General features: G+C 35.4%; 1 protein-coding gene and 1 long non-coding RNA gene across 2 annotated transcripts in view; one reads left to right on the plus strand and one right to left on the minus strand.

The window, feature by feature from the left end:
• Positions 1–15,517, plus strand: part of LOC141380541 (uncharacterized) — a 32,151-nt gene that overhangs the window by 8,024 nt on the left and 8,610 nt on the right. Inside the window, exons 2-3 of the long non-coding RNA XR_015524108.1 lie at positions 299–409; positions 3,645–3,765. This is a non-coding gene — a long non-coding RNA (uncharacterized LOC141380541). The remainder of the gene's footprint in view (positions 1–298; positions 410–3,644; positions 3,766–15,517) is intronic.
• Positions 177–7,218, minus strand: tor1l2 (torsin family 1 like 2). Its single transcript, NM_001386481.2, is given in 5 exon segments — positions 177–472; positions 3,581–3,714; positions 3,866–4,038; positions 6,252–6,517; positions 6,919–7,218. Coding segments are annotated over 5 exon segments (975 nt in total). The 5' UTR covers positions 7,070–7,218; the 3' UTR covers positions 177–221.

Here is a 15,517-nt window from a genome sequence, read left to right on the forward strand (position 1 = left end):
GCGAGCACGTAAGCGGCAACGTTGCCTTTAAAAAAATACAACGTTGTGCGGACATCGCTACAACGTAAATGTGTTTGTTGGGATCTTTCTTTGTAAGCGACATTCACTGACGTTCAAGCTCTGACAATGTCACATGATGACCAGCAGGTGGAGGTGCAGGAATAAATATGCACAAGTTCTGGTTCTACAAATAATTTATAAAGCAAACAGCTGTGAGAAGTCTATTCATCAACATGCAGCACCAACTTCTGTCTGACTGACTTGCAGCCTTTAACAGCAAATATTCTCTCTTCTTCAGGGAAGTAAGGCATGTCTCTGGCCACTTCATCAGCCAGTTCATCATCTTTTGTGATGTTCAGATGCTTCATCTCAGCCAAAACACACTGGCGAACATGCTTCAGCTCCAGAGGTAGGAAAGGAATAAAGTGATCAATCAGATGCTCGTCTATAATACTAGTGTGCAGAAATCCACCTGCAACCACAAATTCAGAAAAGAATACTATAAACATAAGATTAAATGGTTTGTTGAGTTCAAAACACATTGGCTTTTGAAATATCGTCACCTTAAACTTATAAGATTCTATCTGACATTTTTATCAAAATTGAGTTATTGATATATTCTTATAAAATAACAACTTATTTACATTGTGGGATGTTTTTTTTATAAATTGTTTACATTTTAAGACTTTTTTTTTATTAAGAAAACAAATGTTACACACATACTGTTTGCTATATGGAATGCAAAAACTTTGAAGCTCAATATCTCAAACTTATTCAGAATGTAGATATAACCTTATAAATCCAAGGTGACAAAATGTTTAAAAAATGCAGAGTGGGTGAAAAGCAGACCTCAGTCTAGGTCAGTGGTTCTCAAACTGTGGTACATGTACCACTAGTGGTACGCGGAGGAATCACTAAGTAATTAAAGAAAAAATGAATACAATTTTAATCATTTGATGCATACGATAACACGGATGTGATCAAAATTGGCTGTTCTCCTAAAGACAATGATCAAAAGCACTGTGCTTAGAATGTTTACTTTAGTGCATCGAGTCATCAGCCCCTTTCACACAGTGATACCGGTAAATATCTGGAAAATTTCCGGAACGACTTTACCGGTATATTCAAAAAAGCGCTGTTCACACAGGCGAGGACGTTACGGAAATTATCCGGAAAAGAGCATTCACACATGCATTCCAAAATACCGGTAATTTCTGACATCATTCACCACAATTAAACTTTAAACGGCTGCGCTTGTATTTGTAAACATTTGACTAAATTACAGACTCTGTGGATGATCAATATTGTGAATAACTTTCGCAGGATCACTTTCGCATGTCGAGATGTTCATAATATGTGCGTGTGCAGGCGCTCACAGGCTGTTTCACAGGCACACGCAAAGCTTGAAGGTAAACAAACAACGGCTTATCATAAGCATCTCATCGATGATTATTTACACAGTTGGCATTAAGAAGAACATATAAACGTGATCTGACTAACTTCTAGCAGCTAAATGTGTCTGGAAAAATATTCAAAGGCTTTTATTCTCTTAAACCGCGCGGACGTAAATGCGTCTGACTGTTGCGATTGGCTAAAGCAGACGTCTCACGTCAGCACGTTCTAGATTACGGCAATCTTCCTTCTGCATTCACAAATTACCAGTAATGTTACAACTTCTCTTTCCGGAAAATAGCCAGAACGAATTTACCGGTATTTTCAAAAAGGACCTGTTCACACATACAACCTTTCCGGAAAATTGCCGGCAATTTTCCGGAAAGATCTGTATGTGTGAAAGGGGCTATCATCAGCTGCTAAATATCAATCCATATAAGGCAGAACTAGAGAAAGAGGTGTGTGGTGCTTGCAGAGCAGATACAAGAGCAGTGTTCCCCAACCCTTGGGCCACAGACTGGCACCGGTCTATAGATCAATTAGTACCGAACGATCATTTATTTTGAAGTTTTATTTAGTTTGAAAAATGACCGTGTTCTCTTGTTAAATCTTAGTCACTTAAGCATCAACATTTAACCAACAGGCTAGCAAAATGAGTAGGAACTGCAGCATGACGATCTTGCGTATTCCAGGCGTGCCCAGTTAAAAACATCTTTTCAGAATGCCGCTCCGCAAGTCACATGGTCAAGTTGTCAAATTATATAAATATGGATATGCCTTGTTTTCGAACTGTGCATTGCTGCAGCTGCTTAATTTGGCCAACTATGCTACTTTATTTAAATACTGGTCATTTTGGTGGTACTTGGACTTTTTTTTTTTTTTTTTTGAGGTGGTACTTAGTTAAAAACGTTTGAGAACCACTGGTCTAGCTAATACTGCCTTTAATAGTTTATGTCTATATCCACAAATAAGAAATCCTGTTTACTAATGTCTGTTTAGAGACAGTAGTTAGTTTATTAGTATTTAGTTTTCATCATGACTCTAGTGACATAAGTTCTATAATAATAATAATAAAATATGCGTTATTTAGTGCCTTTTAAACTTAATTCTCAAAGCATTTTACACTTAAAATATAGAGGGATAAAACAGCATTGCTTTGTGTAACATGTCTAAATTAAATAAAAAACTAAAACACACTAATAACGCACACCTCAGAGGTAGGCGAGTCTAAAAAGTGCATCTCATCCTTTGTGTGTTGTTGGGGATGTTTTCATCCACTCTGGGGCGATTTTTGACTCTTAATTTGGCCACAACTTTCTCTGTTTCAGCAAATGTAATGATTTTTGGTGACAAATGTTATTTTGACACATATTTTGTGAAAATGCTTTAAAAACTCAACACACTCTGTGCAAATTTACAACTCTTTTAAGATGTTTGTGGCTGTTTCGGCACTATTGACTTCTTTTATATTTGTGTCTATATTACATGCAAAGCCATGACACCATATGCATAGTCATGCATTCTTAATTTTTTGTGGTTTTCCCTGTTGGGCAGAAGTACAGTTTCTTAATTTTTACTATATTTATATATATTTTTAATTTTAATTGAAAAAATCAATGAGGCAAAAAGCCATAAACAACGAAAGGGTAGTAAATTTGAACAGTACATGAGCATTAAAAGATTTTGCATGCCTTAAATTAAAGGAAAGTGAGTTCCCATAGAATGCAGACAAGTTAAGGGAACTTTTAAAAGACTGGAAACAGAGATCAGGAGAGTAAACTGTTAAAAGTTCTAGGAAATATTGAGGTGCCAAACCATACAATACTTTAAATGTACATTCTATAGCCATTAAAGGGATAGTTCACTTAAAAATGCAAAATCTGTCATCATTTACTGAGATGTTTTGAAGAAAGTAGGAAACTGGTAACCATTAACTTGTATATTTGTTGTTCCTACTATAGAGTGTCAATCGTTACCGGTTATTCAAAAAATGTCTTCTTTTTGTGTTCAACAGATAAAAGAATCTCATAAGTTTGGAACCACTTGAGTGCGAGTAAATACTTCGTTGATTTTCATTTTTAGCTGATGTTTCTCTTTAACTATTGCCTATTAGTTTACAGCCACCCTGCATATCCGTGCAAAATAATTTAACTATTCAATTATTTTACAACTAATCACTAATACACACAGTTCTTATCATTGTAGACATTTGTAGAGATTTTAATCTCCAGCTCCCTGCTGTTCATCCACAGATCTTCCCGATTTTTCCCTTCTCTCCAAAAATCTAGAGCCAAGTCAGCAATCACTTTCCCACCAGCATTGCTACAAATAAACACAGATCATCATTAGTGACAGTCTTATGGGAGAGAAGAGGTAAGCTATTTAATTACCATTACATCATTCTTGAATCTTTGTATGGCTATTCTGTTACATGCAGCAACAGTTGTGGAAATCAATGATTTTACTGCATCACCTGAGAAAAATGAAGATTGCATTGTGAAATGATACTCCATTCACCAGAGAGTAGTCCAGAAAAGGTTTTAAGACATCAATCAGCTGTGGTTGCATCTTGTCCATTTCATCAAATATGAACATGGACCGGGGAAAGCTGGATACATTTCCATAAATCCACTGCCTTAGCTGAGCCTGAATAGACAGAATTATTCCCAAAATATGCCATATACTGTATATAATCTGTATCCATCTTACTTTCTTTAAATTAAATAATGAGTAAGTTTTTTTTTACTTTGTAAACACTTAGCTAAAAGAAGATCTTTGTGGTAAAAATTATGCGACGGTGAACGTGATACCAGGTTGGACATGAACAATGATTGTTGACAATAAAAATATTTGTTACCGTATATTAATAATTTGCAAATTTGTTCAAATAAATATTTGCTATAAAAAATAAAACATTGGTTCCATAGCATGAATATATAGCTGAAGTCAGAATTCTTCTCCCCCGTGTGAATTTTCTTTTCTTTTTCAAATATTTCCCAAATGATGTTAAACAGAGCAAAGAAATTTTCACAGAATCATATTTTTTCTTCTGGAGAAAGTCTTATTTGTTTTATTTTGGCTACAATAAAAGCAGTTTTTAATTTAAAGTCAATAACATTAGCCCCCTTAAGCAATGTTTTGTTTCGATTGTCTACAGAACAAACCTGCCCCAGTAAAAGCTTTGAAATACAATTTACTTTATGCAAGTGTATTAATTTAGAGTGGTAATCCCACAACAAAAATGTTGAGGGCCATTCACATTTGTAACGTTTTGTGTTCCACTTTTGCAAGCGCAAGTTTGTTATTCTCTATGTGCAACCGAAACAACGCTGGTGAAAACAAACTGACGCATAAGCGCAGAAAACCATTCCCATACGCCTTATATACGCTTCTCCTGCTCCCGGTGTGAATCCCAGTCGTTTACATGCATGATGAAAAAATATGCACAGCTCATATGCCGTGAAACTGGAGTACCAGTCTTTTATGTAGAGGTGTCGGCATGTAGCAAGTTTTGAAAGTCGACAAATCTAAAGTTTAAATTATGAGTGATGATGTGATAGTGATGATGATCTTATTTTAGGCAGGTAAGACTTGATAACAAATTCTCGGCCATGTGTTGGGTCTAAGACAACAGATAATTCCATAAAACATTTTTCCATATTCTATAGAATTGTCCTAATTATAATTCATGCAAAAGATTTCTTAATTGATCTTAGCATTGTTTCTTTACATAGTTTTCCAGTTAATAATAATAACAATAATAATAATAAAAAAAATTGATAAATATAAATAAATTGCTATTTTTATTGAAAAAAAAAAAATAAATAAATAAATATATATATATATATATATATATATATATATATATATATATATATATATATATATATATATATATATATATATATATATATGCAATATTCAAGCAACGCCCTGGCTTTGGGTTATTTTAATTAACTATGATGATATAATTGATGACTTTGCAGCAAAAAAAGCAGCATAGGTTCAGATGTAGTGAAATAGTACAATTTCAGTTTGTATGCGATCTGAATTATTTGAGTCAAGTACATGTGTTCCGACATGGTGTCTAGGGGGTGAATATGGGGGGTTCGCCCAGGGTGCCATTCAAACTAGAACCGCCACTGGTTAGTAAAATATTATGTACTGTCATCATGGTAATGATAAAAGAAAATTAAAAATTAGATATTAAAACTGTTATATTTAGAAATATATATATCTATTTATATATATTTACAAGGGCGAGGCAGTGGCGCAGTAGGTAGTGCTGTCGCCTCACAGTAAGAAGGTCGCTGGTTCGAACCTCGGCTCAGTTGCCGTTTCCGTGTGGAGTTTGCATGTTCTCCCTGCCTTCGCGTGGGTTTCCTCCGGGTGCTCCGGTTTCCCCCACAGTCCAAAGACATGCGGTACAGGTGAATTGGGTAGGCTAAATTTTCCATAAAGTATGAGTGTTTGTGTGAATGTTTCCCAGAGATGGGTTGCGGCTGGAAGGGCATCCACTGCGTAAAAATTTGTAAGTCATTTGCTCATTTGTAAGTCGCTTTGGATAAAAGCGTCTGCTAAATGACTAAATGTAAATGTAATGTAAATGTAAAAACTTGCTGGATAAGTTGGTGGTTCATTCCGCTGTGGCGACCCCGGATTAATAAAGGGACTAAGCCGCAAGAAAATGAATGAATGAATGAATGAATATATTTACAAGTGAAAAATGCTTTCAGTGAAAGTTTAACAGAAATGACACAGAGCTTCATTATTGTAAAAATAAAAATACTGAGGGCCAATAAAGAATACTGTGGGCCATTTAATGTTTTAGAAACATATTTTGATATTGCAATACTCACTGTGTATAAGTCAACCTTTCCTCTATCTGGGAAATTATATTCTGAAACATAAATCTGAACATGCTTGCTCTCTTCCCCTTTTTTGTAAATGTTTCTTGCAAGAATTTTAGTGACGTGATTTTTCCCGGTTCCTGTAGTGCCATGAAGAGAGAGGACCAGCGGTTTGTTTGGTTTGCTGTCAGTCATAAATGATGATACCGATTTTAATATAACATTAGATGCGATGTGCTGGCCAAAAAGAAAGTCATTCAAATCTTTCTCCAAACCTGAAAAATGTAGAAATATACAAGTCAAAGATATAGAGGATAATAGAAGAACTATAAATTAAAATTGTGAGAAACAACACTGGAGTCTCATTCAGTCACTTTTTATAATTAATGCTGTTTTTGTATGTAAACAATTGTAAACGCATGTAAAAATTATTTGACCATGTATATGTGGTACCAAGTTGGACATGGTTTGAGAAAAAAATTGTCATGTCAAAAAAATTAAACCTTATTTAAATAGCATGACATTTTTTTTTTTTTTTAACAGAAACCTTTCCCCTTCTACTAAACACTTAAACAAGTAAATATGTGCTTTTTTGGGAAGTTATTGTGACAACAGAAAGCTAACAATACTAAAATTTAGCTATTGAAAACAAATGCCTCTCAGCAATTTTACTCACGTTTAGGGTCAAAAACCAGCAAATCGTCCCTTTCAAAAAATTTGTAAACTGCAGAATGCTTCAAGGCATCTGTGAAGGCTTCCAGAAAACATGAAGATGAAGTTATATTACTCACAAGCAATAGAGCTGTTAAAATACGCTGCACTTTCATTGTTAAAGCAAATGATTCAGGTTTCTTCTTGTGTTTCGTTTCTGGTAATGTGCACTCCTTTAGCAATAAGCTGACATGGCAAACTGCATACATAGAGTACTAAAAAAAAAAAACGACAACACATATTTCTTGTCTTCCTGGTTTTCAGGTTTGCATGTTGACGTCACTGTAACCATGACCACCTTTTGCACAATAAGCATCTTACTATAAACATGATAATAATATTAATCATTTAAATTGTAGAATTGTGTGCATTTTAGAAACAGAATTTTGTGATTCATTTCTGAGTTTGCTATTTAGGTTACAATAGTCACTACTGACATTTGTTAAAGCCTATATTTTCCATGTTAGATTAGGGTGTGTGTACTATGGGCAATTCGTCACTTGCATGTTGCACTGCCAACTCAAATGGAAAATAAGTCATACTGCCCATAGTAAACATGTATCTGATGAAGACATTGGCGTACAAAATGCTTATACTCCTTTTTTCAGCACAAAAGTGTTCTTAATTCAAGAATTTTGGAAAAATGTTAAAAAAGAAATAGATGGGATATTAAATGTAGAAATACCCCTAGATCCAGTTGTGTTCTTACTGGGAGCACTGTTCAAAGAAATGTTTAATAGAGAAACAAGATTTGCACTAAGGCAAACTATTATTACTGGTTGCAAACAAGTAGTACATTGGATGGAAGGAAAAGTGGCTCAGTGGATTCAGTGACTTAAACAGGTCCAAATAATGGGGAAAAAAGTCTGGTTGTCTACAAATGAAGACTGACATTATTATTATTATTATTATTATTATTATTATTAATTCAATTAAATTCAATTTAGTTTTATTTATATAGCCCTTTTACAATGTAGATTGTGTCAAAGCAGCTTCACATAAATGGTCATAGTAACTGGAACAGTGTAGTTCAGTTTTTAGTGTTTAAGTTCAGTTCAGTTCAGTTCAGTTTAGCTCAGTTCAGTGTGATATAAAATCATTACTGAGAGTTCAAACACTGAAGAGCAAATTCATCGATGCGTAGCTCCACCAATCCTGAACCATGCGAGCCAGTGGTGACAGCGGAGAGGGGAAAAAAAACTTCACCTGATAGGAGTGAAGAAAAAAAAAAACCTTGAGAGAACCAGACTTAGTTCGGCATGACCATTTTAATTTCTCCGCTGGCCAAAAGTCTTGTGCTGAGCTGCAGTCACCGCGGTGGAGGCTGGAAGATGGCCTCAGCGAAGACTCGTCTGTCCCTGGAGCGTCGCTGGAATCAGACTCATGTTCTCCACTCCCCATGACCATCAGCGCAGCAGCAGCTCAGGATATGGCCTAATTATTAGGGGGTCAAGCGCGAAGCGCTGAAACCCTATTGTTTTTGTTAAGATTTTTATTAGGGGGTCAAGCGCGAAGCGCTGAAACCCTATTGTTTTTGTTAAGATTTTTATTATTATTAGGGGGTCAAGCGCGAAGCGCTGAAACCCTATTGTTTTTGTTAAAATTTTTATTATTATTATTATTATTATTATTATTATTATTATTCTGCCGAAGTCACTATTGCCCAGACCAAACCGTAAGGCCGAGAGAGCTGAAACTTGGCCAGATCGTAGTACCCCGGTACACTACATTCTCACAAAAGATCAGCCAAATCGGACCATAGGTGGCGCTATGGCGCCAAAAACCCACTTTTTGGACATTTTTGCCTGCTATACGTTCACCGTTTGTCGTAGACTCAAAAACTTTACATTTTTCCAATCCTTGGGTTAGCCCCAACAAAAGTGCACAGCTGAACTTTTTGCTCTACGACGCACCGTTTTCGCGCTACATCGCGATTTGTCCGAAACCTACTTTTGCGAACTAGTCCTAGGTTTTTCACTCAATCTAAACCAAACCAGCTCTCAAATGTTCTCTGGACACTGAATATCAATAATTATCAAAAAAAAGTTGACATTTTTATTCTCACTCGAAACAGTACACAACAATGTTCGATGCTAATTGAAGCTAAATGCTAATTGGAGCTATAACTTTTGAACGAAATGAGATATCATCACCAAACTTGGCACACACATGCATAAGCTCAATTTGAGGTGACACTGCAAAACCCGCAGACTTTGGCCACATGGTGGCGCTATAAAGCTAAAAAAACATAAAAATTACTTTAACCTTACAGCCGTTAGTCCAATCAGCTTGAAATTTGGCATGCAGTGTCTTTGACCAAGTTGTCATAACATACTATAAGGACATTGGGATATCTCAAAAAACATGGCCGCCATTGGCCAATTAAAATTGAGCAGCCATTTAACAAGGTTAACGATGAGTGATCGAAACGAAACTCGCTGGGCATGTTCGACTCATGGTCCTAGAGGTCTGTAAGAATTTTGAAAGAAATCGGCCGCTAGGGGGCGATTTTACGTATTTTTAGTGTGTAATGGGTTGTGTATCACACAACCTTTTGCGCAACCACACAAAATACATATCATATGATAGGCCTGCTCATACTTAACAGTTTGACACTCAAACCACTGCTCTCACTCACACCGTTTCTTAAATATTCATCAATATAGGAAAAACCTACTTTTGCGAACTAGTCCCTGGTTTTTAGTTCAATCGCGACGAAACCAGTGTTGTTAGAATCTCTGGACTGTGTAGATCAATAATTATCAAAAAAAAGTGGAACTTTTTACTTTGGCTAGCTGTAACAGGCTAATTTACAAAAGGGGCGTGTCCACACGAACCTACATGCCTGTAAACCAATAAGGAAAGCCCAAAACAACACAGAAATTGGTGAGCACATGTGCCATATCAACGAGATGAAACTTGCAAAATTTTGTGAAGATCAAACCATAGGTGGCGCTATAATAGCAAAAATAGTCTTAAAAACATGCCAATTGCCTTAAAAATAAAGTAAATGTGCTTCATTTAAACACTATTTCACAAATACACTTAATCTACATATCATATGATAGGTCTGCTCATACTGAACAGTTTGAGACTAAAACCACTGCTGTTACTCAAACTGTTCATTAAATAACCATCAATATAAACAAAACCTACTTTTGCGAACTAGTCCCTGGTTTTTAACTCAATCGCAACGAAACTAGTGTTGTATGAACCTCTGGACTGAGTAGATCAATAATTATCAAAAGAAAGTTGAACTTTCCATTTTAGATAGCTGTAACTGGCTCATTTATAAAAGGGGCGTGTCTACACGAACCTACATGCCTGTAAACCAATAAGGAAAAACCCAAAACATCACAGAAATTGGTGAGCAGATGTGGCATATCAATGTGAATAAACATGCAAAATTTTGTGGAGATTGGGCAATAGGTGGCGCTATAATAGTGGAAATGGTTCTAAAAACATGCTAAAATGGCTTAAAAATGAAGTAAATGTGCTTCATTTACACACTTATCACTGAAATGATTTATAAGTTATTTTTTCTGTCCATCTTGGATGTTTAAAGGTCTCAAAAACACATATTTTCAATATTCTATCATTTTAGCCAATATAACACAGACTTTCAACTGTCACCTACCATTTCTAACCACTAGATGTCACAACAAGACCACTTATTTATTGTTCAAAACATTTGCATACCATTGTTGTTTTACATTTTTTGAGTTTAAAGTCAGGGAAATTGCATTTAGGATCATTCTGAATCATATTTTGACCTGATGTAAACACTGTTATGCATTAAACATATAATTTGGTCCCAGTTAACCTCTTCATAATAATTCTAATAGGTAAAACTGGTTCTATGATTAACAACATTGTTTTAATACATGTGAAGAAGATCACAACTGTGGCTTCTAGATGGCAGTAACAGACCACTTATTGTTTATTTTACTGCTCTTTAGCAAAGAATGTAATGTAATGTTATGTAATGCATTCTGAATCCCAAACTGACACGACATGAACACAGTTAATGCATTTAAGATTAAATTTAGTTAAAGCTTTTCACACTTTTTACTCTGTAGATTTATAATTATTTTAATAAAATACAAATTTTTCATTTTATATAGTTAGAACATGCTCAATAATAGAAGGGATATGTTTATGCACACCTAAAAGGCTGTAATCACATAAATAAATTACACCGTGGCCACTAGATGGCAGTAGGAGATCATTAATAGCTTATTCACTGCTCTTTTGTCATTTTTATTAAGAAGAGCTAAAATAGCCATAACTCATGAAGGAATTAAAATATCTTTACCAAACTTGTTACACATATGCAAGAGGTCAGTCTAAGGTCATAGCATAAAACTCGTAGACAATGGCCACATGATGGCGCTATACATTGTAAAATCACTGTATCTGAGTAACCATTTATCTGATTAACTTAAAATTTGACGTGTCGTGTCTTTGTCTAAGGTGCCATGACTCGATCTACACATTATATCATAGGGCTGCTTATACTGGTCACTTTGACATAAAAGCGGTCACTCGAAATGTTCATTAAAAATTTGTCAATATGTAAAAATCGAAGTTGCTTCTCTGGAGTGTTTAATCAAACATTTGTTAGCTCAATCTATAAACTTTAACACTCTAATCGTATATTTCGTTGTCGAATAAACTACTTACAGGCGTCCTAACTGCTATATGACCTTACCCTGCTAAACTGCTTGACCCCCGTTAATTGCTGCTTGCAGCTATATTTATTATTATTATTATTATTATTATTATTATTATTATTATTATTCTGCCGAAGTCACTATTGCCCAGACCAAACCGTAAGGCCGAGAGAGCTGAAACTTGGCCAGATGGTAGTACCCCGGTACACTACGTTCTGGCCAAAGATCAGCCAAATCAGACCATAGGTGGCGCTATGGCGCCAAAAAAACACTTTTTGGACATTTTTGCCCGCTATACGTTCACCGTTTGTCGTAGACTCAAAAACTTTACATTTTTTGAATCCTTGGGTTAACCTGAACAAAAGTGTATACCAACAATTTTTGCTCTACGACGCACCGTTTTCCCGCTACATCGCGATTTGTCCGAAACCTACTTTTGCGAACTAGTCCTAGGTTTTACACTCAATCTAAACCAAACCAGCTCTCAAATGTTCTCTGGACACTGAATATCAATAATTATCAAAAAAAAGTTGACATTTTTATTCTTACTCGAAACAGTACACAACAATGTTCGATGCTAATTGAAGCTAAATGCTAATTGGAGCTATAACTTTTGAACGAAATGAGATATCATCATCAAACTTGGTACACACATGCATAAGCTAAAATTGAGGTGACACTGCAAAACCCGCAGACTTTGGCCACATGGTGGCGCTATAAAGCTAAAAAAACATAAAAATTACTCTAACCTTACAGCCACTAGTCCGATCAGCTTGAAATTTGGCATGCAGGGTCTTTGACCAAGTTGTCATAACATACTATAAGGAGATTGGCATATCTCAAAAAACATGGCCGCCATTGGCCAATTAAAATAGAGCAGCCATTTAACAAGGTTAACGATGAGTGATCGAAACGAAACTCGCTGGGCATATTCGCCTCACGGTCCTAGAGGTCTGTAAGAATTTTGAAAGAAATCGGCCACTAGGGGGCGATTTTACGTATTTGTAGTGTGTAATGGGTTGTGTATCACACAACCTTTTGCGCAACCACACAAAATACATATCATATGATAGGCCTGCTCATACCGAACAGTTTGACACTCAAACCACTGCTGTCACTTACACCGTTCGTTAAATATTCATCAATATAGGAAAAACCTACTTTTGCAAACTTGTCCCTGGTTTTTCACTCAATCGCAACGAAACCAGTGTTGTTGGAATCTCTGGACTGTGTAGATCAATAATTATCAAAAAAAAGTTGAACTTTTCACTTTGGCTAGCTGTAACAGGCTAATTTACAAAAGGGGCGTGTCCACACGAACCTATATGCCTGTAAACCAATAAGGAAAACTCAAAACATCACAGAAATTGGTGAGCACATGTGGCATATCAACGAGATGAAACTTGCAAAATTTTGTAAAGATCAAACCATAGGTGGCGCTATAATAGCAAAAATAGTCTTTAAATAATGCTAAATCGCTTAAAAAAAAGTAAATTTGCTTCATTTACATACTATTTCACAAAAAACACTTAATCTAAATATCATATGATAGGTCTGCTCATACTGAACAGTTTGACACTAAAACCACTGCTGTTACTCAAACTGTTCATTAAAAAACCATCAATATAAACAAAACCTACTTTTGCGAACTAGTCCCTGGTTTTTCACTCAATCGCAACGAAACCAGTGTTGTTGGAATCTCTGGACTGTGTAGATCAATAATTATCAAAAAAAAGTTGTACTTTTCACTTTGGCTAGCTGTAACAGGCTAATTTACAAAAGGGGCGTGTCCACACGGACCTACATGCCTGTAAACCAATAAGGAAAGCCCAAAACATCACAGAAATTGGTGAGCTCATGTGGAATATCAATGAGAAGAAACTTGCAAAATTTTGTGAAGATCAAACCATAGGTGGCGCTATAATAGCAAAAATAGTCTTAAAAACATGCCAAATGGCTTAAAAATAAAGTAAATGTGCTTCATTTACATACTATTTCACAAATACACTTAATCTACATATCATATGATAGGTCTGGTCATACCGAACAGTTTGACACTAAAACCACTGCTGTCACTCACACCGTTCATCAAAAAACCATTAATATGTACAAAACATACTTTTGCGAACTAGTCCCTGGTTTTTAACTCAATCGCAACGAAACCAGTGTTGTATGAACCTCTGGACTAAGTAGATCAATAATTATCAAAAAAATGTTGAACTTTTCACTTTGGCTAGCTGTAACAGGCTCATTAACAAAAGGGGCGTGTCTACACAAACCTACATGCCTGTAAACCAATAAGGAAAACCCAAAACATCACAGAAATTGGTGAGCACATGTGACATATCAATGTGAATAAACATGCAAAATTTTGTAAAGATCGGTCTATAGGTGGCGCTATAATAGTAGAAATGGTCCTAAAAACATGCTAAAATGGCTTAAAAATGCAGTAAATGTGCTTCATTTACACACTTATCACTGAAATGATTTACAAGTTAATTTTTTTGCCCATCTTGGATGTTTAAAGGTCTCATAAACACATATTTTCAGTATTCTATCATTTTAGCCACTATAACACAGACTTTTAACTGTCACCTACCATTTCTAACCACTAGATGTCACAACAAGACCACTTATTTATTCTTCATAACATTTGCATACCTTTGCTGTTTTACATTTTTTGAGTTTAAAGTCAGGGAAATTGCATTTAGGATCATTCTGAATCACATTTTGACCTGATATAAACACTGCTATGCATTAAACATCTAATTTGGTCACAGTTAACCTCTGTGTAATAATTCTAATAGGCAAAACTGGTTCTATAATTAAACACATTGTTTTAAAACATATGTAAAGAAAATCACAACTGTGGCTTCTAGATGGCAGTAACAGACCACTTATTGTTTATTTTACTGCTCTATAGCAAAGAATGTAATGTAATGTTATGTAATGCATTCTGAATCCCAAACTGACATGGCATGAACACAGTTAATGCATTTAAGACCAAATTTAGTCAAAGCTTGTCACACTTTTTACTCTGTAGATTTTTAATTATTTTAATAAAATACAAAATTTTCTTTTTATATAGTTAGAACATGCTCAGTCATAGAAGGGATATGTTTATGCACACCTAAATGGCTGTAATCACATAAATAAATTACACTGTGGCCACTAGATGGCAGTAGGAGATCACTAATAGCTTATTCACTGCTCTTTTGTCATTTTTATTAAGAAGAGCTAAAATAGCCATAACTCATGAATGAATAAAAATATCTTCACCAAACTTGTTACACATATGCAAGAGGTCAGTCTAAGCACATAGGATGAAACACATAGACATTGGCCACATGCTGGCGCTATACATTATAAAATCACTGTATCTGAGTAACCATTTATCTGATTAACTTAAAATGTGACATGCCGTGACTTTGTCTAAGGTGCCATGACTCGATCTACACATTATATCATAGGGCTGCTTATACTGGTCACTTTGACATAAAAGCGGTCACTCGAAATGTTCATAAGAAATTTGTCAATATGTAAAAACTGATGTTTCATTTCTGGAGTGTTTAATCAAACGTTTGTTAGCTCAATCTATAAACTCTAACACTCTAATCGTATATTTCATTGTCAAATAAACTACTTACAGGCGTCCTAACTGCTATATGACCTTACCCTGCTAAACTGCTTGACCCCCGTTAATTGCTGCTTGCAGCTATATTTATTATTATTATTATTATTATTATTATTATTATTATTATTATTATTCTGCCGAAGTCACTATTGCCCAGACCAAACCGTAAGGCCGAGAGAGCTGAAACTTGGCCAGATCGTAGTACCCCGGTACACTACATTCTCACCAAAGATCAACCAAATCGGACCATAGGTGGC

The sequence above is a fragment of the Danio rerio genome, chromosome 23 (genome assembly GCF_052040795.2).
Source record: "Danio rerio strain M-AB ecotype USA chromosome 23, GRCz13ab, whole genome shotgun sequence".
Classification (NCBI taxonomy): domain Eukaryota; kingdom Metazoa; phylum Chordata; class Actinopteri; order Cypriniformes; family Danionidae; genus Danio; species Danio rerio.